The sequence below is a fragment of the Struthio camelus genome, chromosome 3 (genome assembly GCF_040807025.1).
Source record: "Struthio camelus isolate bStrCam1 chromosome 3, bStrCam1.hap1, whole genome shotgun sequence".
NCBI classification, from domain to species: domain Eukaryota; kingdom Metazoa; phylum Chordata; class Aves; order Struthioniformes; family Struthionidae; genus Struthio; species Struthio camelus.
In genome coordinates, this window is record NC_090944.1 from 115,528,455 (window position 1) to 115,549,237 (window position 20,783).

The following is a 20,783-nucleotide window of genomic DNA, read 5'->3' on the forward strand; positions in this document are numbered from 1 at the left end:
GGTATGCTCTTCAGGAAAGGGAAGGAATAAGCATGCCTATTCATAGGCATTTATATGTGCAAAATCAATCTCATCCTGCTATGAAACTACGTTCACTTTCCTTTTGAAAGAAAAAATTGAAGGCTGGTTTCTGGTGAGGGTATAAACTCCACTAACTGATATAAAAACTTGGAATGAATGTCAGATGGTTATAAATAGCAAGGTTATCAGTTCAGAGGCTGAAATCAAATAAGGCACTACATTATTACTAGTAATATCTGATAAAAAAAAAAGTGTTGAAACCTGTAACTTTGACACGGGAAACAATTCCAGGCCAAAGATGATCAAATGCTTTAGCGCTCAGGGCCTTGAAAATCAAGAGCTGCATGTAACTAACTTGGCCCAATTTCTGTGGCTGCTCTTCACACAAATGGTGACGTTACTTACTCCACAGTTTAACTGATTTCAGTAGTACCATTGATTTCTAGTAAGGTAAAGTGATATTTAGTCTGAATGGCAGAACTGGTCTCCTTGCTTTGTCTCAGCCTCATAAGAAAAATAACAACAGTAAAATACCTATGACCATGAGAAATAATAACAACTATCAACAGCAATTTCCCTTTTGAACCACCCATGAAAACTGACCGTAATCCTTGCACCTATTTTAAAGAGAAAACAAGCCCAAACCCTCTGCGTGTAGGGTATCTTAAAGTCATAAATTAAAAATTAATTTTGAGCAGACTGCGGTGGGGAACGTTAAAAGGAAAGAAAAGCTAATGCACTGAAGCTGACTTTTAACAACCAGAATTTTAAACTATTCAGATAATACTAGAGCGTTGCAAAGCTCTGAAGGGTACACAAACACTTACCGTACAAGAAACACAGGCGTTTAGGATTACTTTAAAGAAAAATTATACTGAATGAATGTATTGTTTGTGCAAAACTATTTTCAGGTTCTCAGGTTTGACAAAAATTATTTAAGTATCACAATACTATTAACATTAGAACGAGATGTGTACGTTCACTGCAAGTGTGAAGTAAGATTCTCAAAGTGTACTGAAATCTTCATCAGAGCTGCTAACTGACTTCAGTTCTCACCTGATACTCATATTCTGTGTAAGGCAGCAACTTGTCATCTTTGAACGAAGTTGAAGAACCGTTGTAAACAAGCATGAGGTCTAAATTTATGTGGGCTTGAGTTGTTCGCCTTCTGTAAAGCTCATAAAATAAAATCTTCCCATTTGGTTGCTGCGGGCCAGTCCACAGAACGGAAGAAGCTGACTGGAAACCACCAGCTCTGGTCTGTATTTCTATGAGCGGGGCAGGCTGCACTGCAGGGGGTGCTTCCAGCGTTCGTACAGATGCCCACTCACTGGACGCGCAACCCAGTTCTGTGCAAGCTTGCAGTTGTACTTCATACCTTTGGGAACACAAATCAGGAATCAATCGATCAAAACACTGCAAATACATATATTGACAGTGCAAAAGATTAGAATCAAGTACCCATGGGGTTTTCTTAATTTTTCTAGGTATTTAGCATTTTTGAGTATGAAAACAATTTGTATCAACATGCAGAGTATATGCCATGTCTTTGTATCTCAAGGAAACCGCATAACCCATACATGAGCAAGCCTTTGCACGTGTGAGCAATCCTGTTAACTTCACTAGGGTTCCATTCCCCATATAAGTACAGGCTGTAGAATAGTCTAAATTACCACAAACGTAAATGCGATGCAACAATATTTAAGTTTCTATTCAAAGAGAAACAGCTTCTAAGATTTTTTTAGCTCCGCATTCTTTTTGATTCAACAGAAAACCAGTCTTCAGCAAGTATTTGTCAATTCAGTTATCAACCGTGACATCACCTTCTGCCTTCTTCAAGCTCCGTTTTTTTTAAAAAAAAAAAAGTGCCTGTACTTGGCACAGAATATAGAAACCTTTATTCCACTGGCTTAATTCTGGTAGAATTTAAATTAAAATGGCCAAGTTTGGAGAACAGGGCCTGATGGTGACTCAACACATGCCAAAAAAGTCTTTCTCTAGGTGTATAGGATCCACTTGAAAACATGCTGAAAGTAAACTTACTGCTGCAGCTAGCTTGTCAATGCCTTGCAATGGCCCCACAGGGTCTCCCTTAAAAGCATGTAAATGGGAGCCCAAAACTTCCATGTTATAATACACCAAGAAAGAACTCTGTTTTCTGGATTTTATTTTTTTTTTTCCAGAGTAGAGTTAACATCTGCAGCAGTTCAAGTGATCAAAATCATTTTGATATTGGTGGTAGATGAATCAAAATCATGATTCATTGTAAGAGATAATTTGGATATCATTTGAGAGCTGTATCATCACTAACTTCATTCCATTACTCTTCTCTCTTTGGATTTAGATTAGTTATATGTAAATAGTAGACAGTTATCAACCATGTAACACACACAAATTATGCCTGCACAAATATATAAGGAAAGGTCAGGTAAATAATCAAGAATTAGCAGGGAAGATATTACTTCAATATCAAGTGTGTTCTTTCTGTAGCTGAGTTCTGCATGCTCTCTTTCAGCTTTCACTTAAATAGCAAATCATCTTTTTTCAGCTCAAAGAGGGAAGCACGTTCCTGGTGTGACTCCATTAATCTGGGTTCAGTTATACTGTGAATGAGCTAGCCAACAGATATTTTGTCTCCCCACCCCTCAGTTTGTCAACTAAAGCCATATTTATTCTTGAATGCAGACATCTTGCAAAAGATACACCAGTACAAGGTTCCTGGTTCTGGAGTCCGTAGAAGAGTACTGAATTACCCCTTGCACCACTTATACCCTACAGCAACTCTAAGCACTTCACCAAGATGATATATAGTTGATGTTACTAGAAATGAAAACATTCTGGTTTTATCACGTGCTTTTTAGGAACAAAAACCTATAGGTCTGCCTGTCTGTTTAAATGGGATGGTTAAGCTGTCTCGCAGCCCACTGAATCACCTTGCAGTGTTCCTTCAACAAACAAGATCTTTCACACTTACCTACTGTAGGGTTCTAGCTCTGCTACTATGTAGGACCGCCTCATAAAAGAAACATGAGATGCATCAAAGTCAACAGTTTTCTTTCCTCTTTCAGCGGGCTTGTGGATTGAGAGTGTGTAACTTCTAATGTCACCATTTACTTTGACAGGAGGATCCCAGGCCACCAAAATCTCCTTTGAGGACCACGCCTGCAACCTAGGAGGTAACATCCCAGATGGAGCAGAAGGGTTAGTTTTTATCTGAGCTGATGGGCTGGTCACACTCCCTTGACTGTTATTTGCAGTGACAGTGTAGCTGTATTCCATGCCTGGCATGAGGGTGAAATCAAGGTATCGAGTTTCCAGACCCGAGTAAACAAGAACACCATCCCTCCTTAGCTCATAGCTTGTGATTTTACCATTAGGGTTAGCTGGAATTTTCCACGTGATTTCAATCGACTCTGAGCCCATGACAAGCAGCCTGGGAGCTTCCATATTTAATGGTGGGGCCTCCATGGTCATCACTGACTGGAATCTACTAGATGTGCAGCCCCCAGTAGTACAGGCAACCAATGCAAAATTGTACTGGGTGTAAGGCTGTAGATTAGAAATCAACATTTGCAAACTTTTGCCAGGATAATACTCTTCATTGTTTAATTTCAATATGTATTTGGTGATGTCTCCATTTTGTATTTGAGGAGGTGTCCAAGATGCATTAATTTGAGTGGCACTGACAGCCTGCAGAGATGGTGGATCCACTAATGCAGGAGCTGCTTCCAGTGTTTGTATTGCAGCTGGCTCACTGGTAGAGCAGCCTCCCATCGTACAAGCAACTACCGCATAACTGTATATTGAATAAGGTAGTAAGTCTTCATCCATGTAGCTGAAAGTATTAGCATCAAAGCTGAAAGGATAAAGAACATCATTTTTCAGTAGCCTGTATGACTGAAGAACACCATTGGGCTGTTCCGGGGAGACCCATGAAATGAACACTTTACGGGGGTTAACTGATGCCAAGCGTAATCTAGGGGCAGCGAGACCTTTAGGGGCAGTTTGACTAGTCTTTGCCACTGTCCAAGAGCTGTCAGTGTAGCCCGCTGCATTCCAGGTGCGTATTTTATACTCATACCTTGTCCACGGCTGTAAACCTTTATCATTATATGTAAATGTATTGCTTTCGGTGTTATATTCTGTGAACACAATTTTCTCATCTTCTGTTGTTGTTCTGTACCCTAAAGCATTTTCTTTTGTGCATCTGTGAATAACTTCATAGCGAATTATTTTTCCATTTGGACTAATTGGCTCCACCCAGGTCAGTTCAATGCTGGTAGCATTCACTGCCTGGATTACAGGTGCCATCTGAGACACTGGAGGTGCTTCATCTGTTCGGACTGGCTGGGGCGGAGAACGAGTGCAGCCTGCCACATTGCAAGCTTCCAGCACTAGATTATAGAGAGTGTAAGGTTCAAGGCGCCTAAAGAGGAATTGGCGAGATAAACCACTGTACTCCAGGTTTTCCTCACTGAAAATATTATAGGTCTGAAAAAAAGAAAGACAAAAAAAAGTAGAAAGGGAGGGAGGGAGGGAAAGAAGGACAGAAGACAGGATAAAAGAACAAAAAAGAAAATCAATAATTTTTGCAAATGACCATTAGATGAGATACCTAATTGTTCATAAATCTTAATCTTTGTAACACGGTAGGGATTACTAACCAATGATTCAAAAACTTCCTTCCTTCCCAGAAGCGATCACCATGCACACAGATTATTGAAACAAACATAATGTTTTGAGCCACTTTTCCTGATTTATCCATTTTGGATACGGTAATAAACCAGTTAGTGACACTTTTCATTATATTTATTATTAAGTTTCATTGTCAAGCTCTCATGGGCTAGCCCAGAGCTTGCTGCAAACTAACTCTTGAGGAGAAAAAATAAGAAAAAACCTATTAAAAAAACCTCTAGCTGAAAAACTTGCATGAAAAGATTCACAATCATTTGAAAATATAGTGTTAAAACAAGTCCCAAATTTCAAAGCAACATTCTGCCAAACCCAGTTTGTCTAGAAACAGATTGTGGCAAAGTCTAACGTGAGGGGTAAGGCTAAACCCTGCTAGGAGTATGCACTTTCATGTATAGCTTTCTAGACATTCAGTGAACAATGTGGTTCACTAGTCCTAAAAAAATAGCCTTTCAAACAATTCCTGTGTTGTTCTGAACTTTTACAATCATGGGGTAGCACAGGAATGTTAATACTCATTAGAATCTATATAAATCACAACCAGAAGCAGTGAATGCTCAGAGCGCCCTTGTGCTTACACAGGACTTCTATCCTATTTTAAAGTCTAACGCATTTGATTGAGTCCTTTTCAGCCAAAACGTTTTAATTTGACGTTTTCCATTCCTTTTTGATCAAATGAAGCGTCAAGATGAAGATTACCTTAATTACACCATTGGGTTTGGAAGGCTCTGCCCATCTTAGCAACAAAGCCCTGCCGTTCTCTTTCTTTTCCACAGTGAAGTTGCTCAGGCCACTGGGTGAAGCTTCCAATGTGCGCACAGATGTCCAGGGGCCTGAAACCTGTCCGGCATTGTTTACAGCTACGACATGAACATGATATGTTGTGAAAGGTTTCAATCCAAATAAATGAGCCTGATGCTTTGTTCCCTGAAGCAAGAATACAGATGTTTGAATTAGTTAAAAAAGTAATTAGCATCTGCAGTTTGTGTCACATGGAAAATGAGGTCTCAGCTCAGGGTCTCTTCTGACTGCATTGCAGAGTACCCCAATCTGGTTAACAGGATCAGTTTGTGGGTTTCCATAGTTCAATCTCAAAAAGAAACTCTTAGGTTTTTTTGAAATATCTATCATTATAGTGGAGCCCCTGCAGCTGAATTCTGGGGACTCCTGCACAGTGCAAAACTCATCTAGCAAAATACCGTACATCAAGCATATATTTCAGTTTTTCCTCAGTGAGACTCAGAGTACTTGGGACTCTGAGGGATCCAAGCATATGTAAAAACCCTTGGCGTATGGGTGATGCTTGCCTCCACGGAATTCTTTGCACATCAGGCTCTGTGTATCTTTTATATACAAATAACATTCGATAGGCATCCCATCATGTTCTAGCTACTTAGAGCATTGTAACCTGGAGAGAGAATAGTTTTTCCAAGAGCAGAATTTTCATTCACCTGAGATAAATTCACGGGGTAAGATGAACTTAGGGCAACCTATTTCCTTACAGGAATCCTCTATATTTCTCCAAATTAGAGAAAACAGCTATACTGTCATTTGGGACACAGGCAAGCGGGCTAGAATCCTCCCTGGTCTGTGACTTTTGCCTTCCACTGGCAGAGGGAGGCTATGAGCTGCTCATAAATCCCACCACGCTCTGCCAAACGCAGGGTCAAGCCTTTCTGGAAGGGCTGGGGCTGTCCTTGTCTACCCACACGAGCCATGTGAGATTACTGCCAAGCACAGGGGGACACATGGGTGGTATTCAGACAGACAGACAACAGCCATAGCCAGAAGGGGCCCCTTGCCTTGCAGCTCACTATTTTATCCAACTCTCCCTAAACAGTATCTGACATAGACTTGACACAGCTTGGATATAAAGCAAACTGAAGCTCAAGATCAGATCTAAGTAGGAAGGCAATATAGCCATAATGACGGGTTTTATTTTGAAGAGCCAGGAAAGGTAAGGGGGCTAACAAAGAAGACAGAGTAACGCGTTTCAGAATGAGACTTTTCAGATTTGTCTCATCAGGGGAGAGAGGAAGAAATGGGTTCTGTTGATCACTGATACACTTAATTTCATTTTTAGTTGTGCTTTTGCATTAATTATATAGATACCAAGAAAGGGACTGCAGGAATTCAGCTTCCTTTATGTGGCAGAAACAGCTGAAGTCAAATCTCTGTTTCAGTAAGTTATATTAAGTTGTTAAATGCTAACACTTCAAATTGTTTAATATTTAAACATTTGTTAAGCTATCAGACTCAGAAACAAATTTTAAAGAAATATTAATTTCTTTTTTTAAATATTAAAAGTTAGATCATAAATATTTAAATAGTTATTTCCTCACAACAATGAGTTAGTCTTTTAGATAAATATAGCACAGCATTTGAATGACCATTATGAATATTAAATCTGAAGATGCCACAAGTACAGATGATAAACATACTTTTCTGATAAATGATTCCTTTTTCTGTTAAACAGGGCAAACAGTGGCAAGATTAATAATGCAAAAAAGTATAATTCTTTGTTAGGAATTCCCAATCATCACTGCCAAAAAAGCATAAGCTCCAATGCAAATAGCAATCACCTCAAACAGATTATATATAAAAAAGTGCTGGCTGCTGTGGGACATTTAGAGACATCTTTTGTCATAAGAAACATGGAAAGCATGTGGGCTATAAAGCAAAAACATATGTATATTGTCAATAGCAGCACCTGTTCAATTACAGTTTATTTCAGTATGGAGAATTTAGTTCAGCCCCTAGATGGCAATACTATCAAACACTTTTTGTAACATGAGTGCTTAATGATTAACAACGTGCGTTCAGTCATCCAACCTACTCAAGGCAGCCATTAAAAAAATAACAAAACTGATTTCATTATAGATTCTTTTAATAAACATTTATGGCTTAGATCCTTGAAAGTGGAAGCGTTCAAACTGCCCTAGCTAAAAACCTATACAGCCGAATGCAAAATTATGAACTGCAGGTTAAAGAACAGAGCTCAAATTGAAGTTCATGCTTAGCATAAAAATCTGGCATCAGAAATTATGTTGGCACAAAAACATGATTAAAATTAGCTTTACAATTGGATGTGGTCCGTATTAATAGTTTTTATGAGGACAGTTATCTATTAGGTTTTCAAAACAGAACTTTTAAAAGCCTAAAATTTACATTCCATAGTTCGGGGGTGGAGAAGGGAGGAAGGGAGCACACAACATTAACTTACTGCTCCTGAACTGTTACACAGAGGCTCACAGAAGGTACAAACACATTATTACAATCGTCATACAAAAAGCAATGCCTCTGCTTTCTTATCAACTGCATAATTAGGGTGGCTTTTGCAATAACAATGCTACAAAATATGCACTTGCTTTTTCAAACACAGAAAAATTGTGTATTTTCACCACCACAGTTTTCTCACTAAACCCCAAGATTTAATTATTTACCATCCTTACCACACTTTGAAATGAAACAAGGATGGGGAAACAAGGGATTTCCTCGCCTGCAGTTCATCATGTTCTCTGGAGATTGCTAAACCTTTCCTTCCAGGGATGCCTTTTATCCCTGGCTCCTACAGATACTTCTTGAAGAGCAAACGGTTTACATGTATTTTTGTTTTGTTTGGCTTTGATGTAAGCTCAGGAGAAATACTCACAGAATATGGGGCTATGTTTTCTCCCCCTGCACAGCTGCCATTGCCATTTGAGAATTTACTCAGCTCAGAGGCTGATCCTGAAAAGACGATGGATGGCAGTCATTAATTTTCAGAACTATTTAATATCCTCCCATGACATTTTCAGTCTGGAAATACTCTCCTGCTGGAATAGTCAAATACAAATAGCAAAATACATCTTGCAAAGGATAGCATTGTAACCTTTGGCTTCAATGGACCACTGCATAGCCTTAAAAAGGCACAGGATCAAAATCATTGCATGGAATATTCTCCCAGTCTTTGTTTGCAAAGCCATGAACTCATATATCTCATGTTTACACACTGCTAACAGGCCAGATTTCATTTACCATTAAAAGCAAACCAACAAAATAAAATTTTAATGCAAACATTAAGATGTTCGTAGACCATAACTGACTGACCATGAAATCTGATGGATGGCCGTCCCAAGACCTGCTTTCTGTCTCCTATTGCTTAGTATTCTCACTCATTCAGTCATTATATTAAGAATAATCCTACCAACATTTAGGCATGCACACTCTGGCACTCCTCCTATATGGCCCATCCTTCAATGTAAACATTACAGAAATGGAAACCTGAAGCAAGCTGCAACTAGCCGTTATCTGCTCTGCATACTGTAATCCAGAGCCCCATCTTTCAAAACGAGAAATGACCTTCGTTTTTGGGAGCCATATCCCATTCTCCTTCCCAGAGCTGAAAACCTTACCAATCACTCCAAGCAGGTCAGCATCTGTGTTTTTGTTCTGTAAAATGCTCTGCACACTGCCAGTGGCAGCATAAGCTGTTAACAGCAACACATGCACTCTTCAGCTAATTCCGCTGTTCTAACAGCGGAAATTTGTTTTAAAATAAAACCTTGTTTTAACACATTTTCAAAACATAAAATGAGAGAACACGAATGATGAATAATATATCCATCTAGATTTGCTTCAGATTGCCTTTTTTGTTTGTTTATTTTTTAATTCATGAGCACTGAAGTCACTTAAAGTCTGGAAACAAATTAGCATATTCTGTCACGCTGTTCAAAGGCAGTGGCATCCCGGATGCAACGTGCCTTCCTTGCTAACCCCTCAGTCCTCCTCCCGAGCTTGGGCAAGGCTTTGCAGCCTGCAGGATTCTGGCAATTTTACACCGCCCACTGTGATTGCTTTTGACTACTTGAAGTGCCCCTAAGGTGACAACAGGGTCAAGAGGTCTTTGTAGGTTGAAAATGATCAAAAATTAGCATTGATCTGTAGCTGTCAGTAATACTCTATGTGGGTGGACTTCCTGCACAAATGTTTAAACTGCATACAACTACACAACCTAGTCATCGATCTGATGAATGAGCACTTTCCAGTGTTGTCACTCTGGGCTTTGTGCTCTGTTTTAAGGCAGGCCAACTTACCCAGCTGCCCAGGTGTCAGGGCATGACAGATAAACCAGAAGAATTCTGAACTGCTCAAGAACTGCCCACTGGGCAGCTGGACTATCTGTCCCGTCCGCAGGGGTCATCACCACAACTCAGCAAGTCATCACCCATTCATGCTTAGGTTATGCTCTGGTTTCTTCATCTCTCCCTGTCTCTTCTTTGTAGCGTAATCCCTATTCAGCAGATGATCTTCAATACCTGATCAGAAAGCTAGCTCATTCTCTCCATGAGTCAAATCTCTTACTAAACTCAGTGGCACTAGACACCATCACACTGTTAATGGTACTAGTGGTACAGGGATCCAGACCCGCTGTTTCATATCCCCCAGGACATAAATGATGAGAAGGTAATTCAGGATGACATTGTCTTTTCTACAGAACCCGAGACTCTGAAATATCCCTGGCGGGAAGGAAAAAGGAATAGCCTCCCAGCACTCAGAATGTTAATCCCACCGTCCTCCAGTTCCATTTCCCAAATTCTCCATCAAGGAAGGCAAACAGATTCCTCCAAAACTGACAGAAATAACTAGGAATGTTTGGAGTTTTTTACTAAGATATTCAACTTACCCTCACCTTTGTCATTATCCTCTTCTCCAGTTACCCGTCTAATCCAGATTCTTTGCAAACATTTGCAAAGCACTGAGAGTACTTCTTGACTTGGATGTTCACACTTATTTCCCAGACTACTTCTTAGCTCCTGTCTTCACTGTAAAAATTGCACTGAGTTTGTATTCGTATTCAGTCCCTAACTTCAGGCTGCCAGTCCTTTGGGTTACTTTCCTTCTCATGCTCTCATCATACACACTGTTTCTTTTTCCTTTTTAAAATCTACTCCATTCCTAAAGCCTTTACATGCCCTTAAACTCACGGGGATATAATTTACAGACACACAAGTAATCTCTGAGTCCATTCCTTCTTGTAGCACTGTGGACTGGAATATAAATTATTCCCATGGTAGTAGTGAAAAATCTCAAAGATTAAGCAAACAGAAATCAAAATGTTATTCATTTTGCCAGAAATGATCTTTCCCACAGAAGACCAGAATTCCCCTTTTCACCAGAAATTGATGTTGCAATATTTATTTTCCTCCCAATTTGTGTAAAAACTGCTATAATTTTTCATCAGATTTTTTGGTAAATTTCACCCTTAAAATTTTACATTTTAAGAACTTTGCATTTCATGTTAGCATTTTAAAATTGCCTTTCAACACATATTTTTCATTTTAAATGATTATGCTATTCTATATGACCAAACAATGCCTCAATTAACACCACACTAGTGATAATTTTTGTGACATATAAATTACAAAACATGTATTCTACAAGTTATTTAAATAAACATTTAAATGACTTTTTCAAATTGTAAAACTGCAAGTTTTCTTCAACAAAATCATCATTATTTTGAAACACTTCATCATGAGAATATTCTTCCAAATCGTTTTCAGCTGAGATGAAAAAGGACTTTTTCATTCCCAGCCCTGAGATGGACCTACGGGGTCATTCCTTCCAGAGTGGCTAGTAAATTATATTAAGGAATCAGTTGCATTGGAGCTTGCTTTTTTATTTATCCTAGGACAATTTATTTGAAAATATGCTAAAGAGGATTCAAGTTAAATGTAAAGCACATTAAATTTAGGAAATGACTGAGGCATTAAAACATAGTCTTTGATTACATGAGCATAAATTTCCTCCGGACTCCTGGCAAACTTAGCGCTCCTTTGGCAACTTTAAGAATGTTCTTGTAATTTATTTTTAAAACAAATGATAGTTTTGTCATTGGTATCGGAAAGCACTACTTGGCCTCTGTGACTTCATCTTCCTGTCCTTTCTTAAGGGTACCAGGCTAACAGCCTTTTGTTAGGGAGAGAAAAAAAAAAAAAAAGCCTGGCCTGCACCCCTTTTCGCTCAGAACATAACAAAATCATTACCTATGTGAATAGTCCTACACGAGCTTGGGGACCATACCATAGAGAAAGATTTGTAGAATCAAACCTGGAGAAAAAGCAGGCACCTGTGTTTAAAATGTTCTGCAAACAAGAATAATTAATACCTGATATGTACACATTAAGTTAATATTCATTTTTCTCCTTCATGACCGAGCATGTAAGCAAGTGTGAATTACATGCAGCTGAATATGTCTATTGGAGTTGCTGCTTATTTTCACAGCAGATGTTTCCCTTTCCTGGCACACCTGGACATCTGGGGACTTGCTGCAATCTCAACAGGAGTCGGAATCCCCAGCTTTGACTCGAAAACAAAGCACCATAAAGAAAGCTGGGAAGCATTATATAGCAGAATGAATGAATGAAATCAAGCACGTTCAGCAAGCTGCGTTCAGTCACTGTGTTGGATTTTGAGGAGCAGTACACTCTTAAATCATCACCAATGTTGCGCGCTTTTGCTAGTAAAACCTTAAAAAATTTCTTTGGGCAAGTCAACCCTTCAGTAGTCTGCTCCATGCTACTTCAGTAAGATTTGTTTTCTTTTCTAACATAAGGGCAAATATTTTATTTAAAATTCATCTAACATCACTGAGTGCCACCTTCTCAAAAAACTTTATTTGCATATGTATTTGTCTAATTCGTGCTAAGAAACGCTGAAATCCAAAAAAGAGATTTTTCTGCCTGAATAAATCAATCAAATAAACCAAAAATATCGATGACATGACACTCCACTATAGACACCATCTACAGGGATGATGTCAACATGTTTTCCTTGCATTAATATTTTATCTCTTACAGCACTCACAAGACCTACTGGATAATAAACCAGAGTTTTTCACCTTCTTTCATTTGTTTGTCATGGCTTTTCACATCTTACCATATTCATTATTCCTCATCATAAGGAAGTGATAGGGAAAGAAAGAAAGAAGTTCTTTTATAAATTAGATACTCGATGGGACTGTTTTCCCCAAACCTTTTTTTCTGTCAGTTCAAATATGCCATCTTTACCTAACCTGAACGATACTTTTCGCTTTAGATAATCACTATTGATATGAAGAGCTAGCGTAAGTTTCTCTTCAAAATAAGACAGGCAGAATCTGAGGCAAAAATTTTAATTCAATTTATCTCAGAAACTGTGAAGTACGAGGGAGAATACCTAAAGCACATTGAAAAACACTATGTGTCACCCTTGGTAAAATAGGCATATATTGAATTTCTGGCCTTTAGTTGAGAGGGGCATGCTTTGGGGAGAGCTGATGGGGGTGAGAGAGGCCAGAGCACATACATCAGTCAGGACTGCATGGTGTACGAAATCTAGCATACTATTAAAGCAATATCATACTCTGCACTACCGAGCCAGGAGGTTTTAGTGATGATGTTCCAGACTTTCAAACTGTACCGTCTGGAACCTGCATAAACTCATCGAGGCATTGCAGAACATGCAGTTCGTCAAGTTTGCCTTGGCCACAAGGGGAATGGGAAAGATCCTGTGGGTGGCACTTTAATCTGGGATGTAGAAACAGCTGCTCAGGGAAACTGAAAAACGAGCAAGAGCCAAGCACACAAACTCTGGCTGGGGTTTATATCGCCACAGTTACAACTAACATACTCACTCAACTGAACTCCAGGAACGGATATGTTTCAAAGAAATATCACATATCGTGCTACTCTTGAACAGTAACTTTCCATCCACTGTTCATTAACATTTAGGAACTGTGTTCCTCTCACTTACTCGTTCTGTGCCATCTGTAGGCATGGCACCAGAAAGAAAAAGAAAAACCATGGCTGCTGTGACAAAGCGGATAAAGCCTAAGGGCTCGAACCTGCAAGCAGTAGGGGGTATATCCCTTAATACGGAGCATTAGGGGGTTAATGTTATATTTTTCCTGATGCCATAAACCGTATTTTCCATTTGATACGTTGGCTGATGGCCAGAATGAAGTTAGATGCTTTTGTCAAAACAGGCAAAATCTGGACTGCCACACCAGTGCAGTACTTCACCTCTCCAGCCTCACCTCTCCACCTTAAAAAAAAAAAAAAAAAAAGGCCAGAACTGCAGGTGTTTTGCAAAAGGGGCTTCTATAATTTTAAGTCAACATAATGAAATTGTGGATGTTTTTGTTATCCATAAAGATGGATAATTTATATGCCTGGACTTCTCAAGTCAGAGGTATCTTGTGGCAATTACTTTTGCTTTGTTACAGAAAGAACATGCCCTTGTCATTATCAAATGTTTTGCCTTTTGGTTTCATTTGAAGTTTTGTCATTCAAGCATTCACACTGTCTCTCTGTGACGTTCAAGACTACATATATTTTTGCCATAAGCCTTCTTCCTCCTTTCAAATTACATCGCATATGAGATTGTGAAGAAAATCTCAGGACATTTTAAAACTTCCCCCGTCTAAGCTGAAAACAACCTGGGCACAGTACTTGAAAATTTCTAATATCTATAAAATTTGAAAAAGGTGCCTTGACTGTGTTTTTGGTGCATGGAAAACAGAGCGTGGGAAAACACCCTGTTTTCCTTGTAAAAGCAATCATTTTCAATTTTGTCTTTGCACAGCTCAACAGCCATAAATGGGGAAAAAATGAAAAGAGAAAAAGAACAGTTTGAAGAAAACCTTTAAAGGGATTTGTACTAGGACAATCTGAATTTTAAAATAGATTGCAGGTGAACTCCCACATCAGTTTCCTTGAAAATGCCACTGAATGTCAGTTGTGCTCCATAAAATTAAGACTTTGCACTTATATATGACTTTTCATCCAAGGATCTCACGTCATGTTACAAACATTAATTAATTAAGTCTCAGAATATCCCCAGGTGTTACTGCTTGCGGCTTCAGGAAACTATCATTATTGTTTTAGATCCCACTTTACACAGGTACAATAGATGTGTCATATTATTGTTAAATGCAAGCTTATTTTATTCCCTTTTCTCAGTCATTCTGAGTCCTTGTCTCTTTCACCCAACACATGCAAAAAGAGCAGTTCTAACTGCTGCTAAGTACAGGAAGATAACACAGCCTCAAGGCAATTCACAGCTTAAATCCCTGCTTTCCACCAACACAATGGAAAATAAAAGCAACATTTTAAAGGAGACTAAAAGGTTCTTACTTCCTACTGTTTTATTCCTTTTTCTCTGCCCTATACTGAACAGTCCTAGCTTTTCATTCAAACCTTGCCTGCTATGTGTATAATCACTTCTGAGAGATATTAAAATGTAAGCACAAATAATTTACTTGGAGTTGAATTGTGAAAGACCAAACTTTAGTTTGAATATGTGGCTGAACTGGAAATTTCAACTTTAAAATTACCTGGATATTTTAAGAAATGATAGGTCAAAACAGTACACAAACCACGACCTCTCAGAAGGCTTCCTTTCAAGTCAGTACACAGGTATTCCATTCCCTTAATGATTCCTACATGAATACACCTGCTAGGACTAGTCTCCTGCCCAGACAGAAGTAGGCTGAAAGCAAATGAGTCTTTGACTTCCAAAAGGTGCACACAGGCAGCAGTTTGGGAAAGGCTGCAGTCTAATTATGTTAATCCATATCAGAAAAAAAGAGAATCACCACACCTTTTTGTACCTAGCTATCATTCTTAGCGGAAGGCCAGAAACACACTGTTTATGGAGGTAGGGATGCCCTTTCACTCTTCTGCGGCTGGATGAAAGTCCAGCCTATCTTTTGAATCTTAGCAGCGGATAGTATTAGACAGATATATTTAGATGTACGCTTCGGGGAGATATCCCTTAGTAAAGCAGTTCCCCATCAAAATACCAACAGGTTCAGCAAAGGTATGACACCTTCTTTCCAGGACTTGCTGGATGTTGCCCCATTTCTGGCGTACGAGACTGTTATAAGGAAGGGATCTCTGCCCTTAATGGTCATAAAAGCTAGTGGAAGGCCTCATCAGCAAGTAGCCTAAAAAGCCTCCAGGCTATGTGATGGTAAGAGAAACAAAAATCTTTTTCTCCCATTGCAGCTACTCTGGACTTGGTGAAAATAATGAGGTTCAACATGGTAGAAATTGTATATTATTGTGTCCCTTAGCAGATATGTGTTGAAATATGAAGACTTAGAATTAACTCTACCCCAAGAAAACAGCTGAAAAGAAGGCAACAAGAAGAAAGAATAGTTACAGAGTTTGGTGGAGTAGCTGGAATAGAGGCTGCTTGAAGGTTTAATGTCTTGAAACCAAGTGAACTCAGTGGGTGGATTAACTTCCAGACTGATCCTTCCATGATCACAGAGCTGCAGTCCCCTCTAGCTTAATCCTCCTAAGGCATACACAGTTGGGAAGTAACTAGTTTTGACACAGTGTATGAAGCTGTATCTCCAGACTGCCAATTCCCATTCTTTGTGTTGCCAGACCAACACTAAATTCATACATATACACAGAAAAGCAGAGACAAATCTGCTACAGTGTAAACAGGAAAAGCAGCTACCTAGCATCACCTTTAAACTTTAATATATAAATAAAACATGGCATTAAATCATAGCTTTTCATGCATTTACACATGCATTAGCCCTTCCTACTGCAGCTTGGGCTTCTCAATGCAAGACTCACTTCTGGCAAAAAAGAAGCAGCTCTGAGCAACTTGTGACTTACCTGGCTAGGAAAGAGATGAAAGACACAAATACTGAAATATTACTTCAGAACTACTGAAAAATAACAAGTTTATTTCTGATTTTGTATTTTCTTTGCATATTTAAGTTACTTGCGGCGTTAAAATAAATCACTAAGTCAACAGGTATGTAGCTAAGCTTAGCACGAAACAAATTGTGCTGGTTTCAGGACTGAAAATTTCTTTTCAGCACATTATTGACTCCACCATATTAATTTGTAAATCCATTAGTTTCAGATTATCATCTATTGATTAGCTGCATGTATGCATGTTATAAATGAACAATCCAAAAAGAAATTACCATAATTTAGTCATTTTAGGCCTGACTTTTAAACATATCCAAGTATCTAAAGTCGCATATATGCACTACAGGGAATATTCACAGCTCCTGCATTTAGACACAAAACATACATAGCTAGTCTCCCCTCTCTCTACAGCCTATGCAGAGAAAGGGAGGTTCCTCCAAAGGACTATCCCGATGCTTATGTTTAGTTGAACAGCCCTTTAGAGGATCCTCACTGTCTCTCAGTATAGGAGATTAGACAGACTAGCCTGCTTTAGGCATCTAAAATAAGTGCTTAGAATTCAGTGCTGTGACTTTTGCTTAAATTTACCTAAGACTCAAAGAGCCAAGAAGCCAGTGACAACAATCTCAATCAACACAGAGCGACAGACCATACAGGCAAACTTTTTTTGCCTTAGGTGAATCAAAAAACTATCAATAGTTTGAGAAGTTAAGTGGCAGCTGTTTCAAAGCTCTTCAAAATCAATGGAAGTTTCCTTTTGCCTTCTCAAGACCCGTCTATCAGGATCTTCATGCCTAGAAGAACAAAACTAAATGGTGTACATAGATGTCATTCAAATAGAACCATTCTAATAGGGATTGGGCTCAGTTAATCCATAATATTGAGGCAATCATCCCTGCAGTCTTCCTACTGCTTTCTATGCATAGGTCGACACATGCAAAGATCTTCGATCTGAGATGTTACTCAAGTCAGTGAGATTTAAAACTTCCACAAACACCCCCAAATCAAATATCATTAGAGGGGTTTGTTAACAAAGCAATTGATAGTGTCGTGATGTTTCTATGTGGGGCCAGAAAGTAGGAAAAATGCACTATGCTGAAGAGCACTTAAATATGTCACTGTCTTAAGCTACAACTATAGTATAAATCTCATGATCTATTTATATCATGAGTATAGCATTTGTAGCACGGTCTAGCACTACAGAAAATCTAAATTATCATCTAACTTGAACCCCTGGAGATAAAACAATAAAAAATAATTTTATGAAGCCATAATGACAAGAATAATACTTCAGTTCATCTATGAAAAGACATCTCCCACAAATGTCATTAACTCTTTTTAAAGCCTGTTGAAAAATAAGAGCTCTGCACAATTTCATTCATTTTGTTTGTGTAGAGCAAAGTTTTCTTTATAGCAAAAATATAGAAAATTTATCACCACAAGGAATCCACTCCCCTCAGTCTCTTGTCATATTAACTTTGCATTTGCAATTTTGATTCTGTAGGACAATTATAAATCTGGTGCATGTTCACAGCCATTAGACTTCCACTTCCACACTGCACACAGGATTTGGCCCAGGCCAGGAACTCTTTGCTCTGGATGGGGAAAAAGAATTAGCGCATTCAAACCCACAGCAAATGGAGTTTTATATAAAAACAGTCAGATCAAACTGCAGAAGTACAATGAGTAAGGAATTGTCCCATACCCCAGTAAGTTAAGCAGATACTGGGACCTCTCTTCATCTTCCTGTTGTAAAGATAAATCTCCTTGGACTCCTTTTGACATACAAACAACACACACTACCAGTGACTAGTCCAGCAGAAACGTACCCCACCAGTAAGGGTATCTCTGCATTTGGTCTCTGTGGTGACAGAAGCGGCTAGAAGTTACTTGCACACACAAAGAAAGAAGAAGGAGCAGCCATGGATTAATTTAAAAGAAGACATTCTACAGCTGCAAAGCCAAAGAGCTTAGGGGAGGAAACTGTGCTGCAGGTCCACCTGCTGCTCTAGCCCCAGTCACAGCTTGCCCCAAGTGAGCATGCAAGCATGCATTTGTCTCCTAGGGCTTTGCCTGCATAGCTACACAGCCCTCAGTAATATGAGACCTTTAAAACACATTACTGGACTGAAGTGGAGCTCTGCCTGTTATAAGGACTGCAGGACCAGGCATACAGAGTATCTGGAAGTAGAAATAATCAATTTCTTAACGAAAATCTGAAAAAGGGAGTTTTTTCTACTTAACCCTCAGGAAGGGAGTTAATTCCTGCTCCTTATCTCACTAATCAATCTCCAACAGTGCTCTTAGAAAGGAAGGCTTGTGAAAGGCAAGGAAGGAAGAAGGAAATTCAGTTTCCACTGGTTTGATGGAGGGAGTAAGCAGCTTGCAGTTGGCAGAGGCATAACATACGGGTTTTGACACCCTGAAGGCTGTAACATGGCATCTGCTAATACAGTAAGAAAAAAATTCTCTGAATCTGGTAGCATCTCCGGCAGGGATCCTTCCACCAGCCTTTTGCTTCATGGGAAGAAACCTTCTCTCTACGCTTGCCTTTTTATTTGGCAATCATAAAACAATTCAATGAGCATATCCTTTCCAAATCTTCCAGGCTGTGAGATTCTGGTGGAGGGACATCTGTACCAACACACCACCTCTCTCTCTTCAGATTAAAGACATTTTATTTGATAAATTCTAAAGAAATCGATATAAAACAAACAAAACAGGTTTCACACCTAAACAATAAAATTCATCCTCTATGGGTGCATGTGAGGAGAGCAGGGGAAAGAAACACACAGGTTTTTGACAACCCCTTTGTCACGCAATTTTATAGCTTTTGTAAGATATAAAATTCAAGGTGCAGAGGGAAATGTAATACTTTGTGATAGGACTACCTCAAAAGTGGGGACTTCGTTTCCTCACCGATAAAGATTATAGGTATGTAGACTACCTCGAGCATTGTACATGGGACATCTTCACACTACCTTCCTCACAAGAGTCTACTACTTTCTGCCTTTAGTTTCTTTGGAAAAAAACCTAAAACATGAATTATGTTTTTTGTGCTTTCATTTATGATCCTGCTGGTACTAAGAAGCTGAAAGGACAGCTGTAAACGCTGATTTGAACTTTACTGAATCTGATTAACTGTCTGGTTCCGGTCAATTTAAATTTGTTGCTTAAGTTTTTAAGCAAAAGTCTCCTGTCATCTTTTCCATATTCCCATACCCAAGCGAGATGTTCACGCGACCTCAGAAACTGTGGCTTCAGAAATATCACTAGGTGTGAAGACAAATGCAAGAGCTGCCAGTCAGCTCACTCACCAATCAGCCAACCCACTTAGCTAACTCATGATCTCCCTTTTCTCCTTTGTCTTTTCAACTCTGCTCCCTTGTGTTTTCAACCAAAATGAGGATCCAGCCGGAAGTGGTCCCTCTGCAACTGAGTGGAAGTTTCTGTCTTCAAATGTGAGCAGGTGGGGAAGAGGCAGCTCAGCCGGCAAAGCAGAGAGTGAAGAGGGCCAAGGAAAAAGGCAGCAGAGGTGGGGAGCAGAACGTGGTGTTTTTTAGCAGGCAGTTCTACCAAGCTGATGCAGACCACCCTTAGCACACCTCCCTTGTGCCACGGACTTGTACCCAATCAGTCAAGAGTCCAAACTAGTAAAACAGTTGTGCTGGTTTATTTTACCTAAAGCTCTGTCACACGTGACATACTAAAATCTACACACTGCTTAAAGTAGAACTGGTGAAACTCAAAATGTTGAATAGCATTTGTTATGAACTGACATGATTTTTCCTTTTTGCATGGAGATCTCAAAGTTTTTCTTTATAAACTGAATGCTTGGATGAATGCTTTTGAAATGAAATCTCACTTGCTAATGGCTCACTTACTTTAGTTATTTACTATTTACTCTCCACATTGCATGACCAATCACAGAATCAGTCAGTAATGTATCTGCTGTTTGGATGACCTGTTTTGTTCTGTTTCTAATAATAAATTACAGCTAATTTTAATAAATGAATTTTAGGATTGTTAACTCTGTTACTAGAATTCACAGAGCTTTTGATTGAAACCATTTTCACAAATACTTTGCAATTCTCCAGATAGTCTGAATAATAACAAAAAAAGTCCTGTTACCACCCAAAGCAACAACACCAATGTTTCACTTTGAAAAAACTATCACATTTTGGTTTTGTTTTTTATATCATGTTAACTTTCTATACAGTTACAGTATAATGTGATGGTACATTTATACCCCTCTATTGTTACAAAATCCATCTGAATACTCAAAATCCTTTTCCCTTTTTTAAAATACCCATTAGAGCCTGTGTGAGAACTAGAATAAATAAGCAGCCACGTTTTCTAATGCTGGAAAAGTTC

General features: G+C 38.9%; 1 protein-coding gene across 1 annotated transcript in view; it reads right to left on the reverse strand.

The window, feature by feature from the left end:
- The window catches only part of USH2A (usherin), a 401,466-nt gene that overhangs the window by 24,040 nt on the left and 356,643 nt on the right, over positions 1-20,783 (reverse strand). The window contains exons 61-63 of the mRNA XM_068939839.1: positions 5,413-5,640; positions 2,996-4,512; positions 1,078-1,399 (exon numbers count right to left, since the gene is read on the reverse strand). Of these exons, the coding sequence (XP_068795940.1) occupies positions 1,078-1,399; positions 2,996-4,512; positions 5,413-5,640 (2,067 nt within the window). The remainder of the gene's footprint in view (positions 1-1,077; positions 1,400-2,995; positions 4,513-5,412; positions 5,641-20,783) is intronic.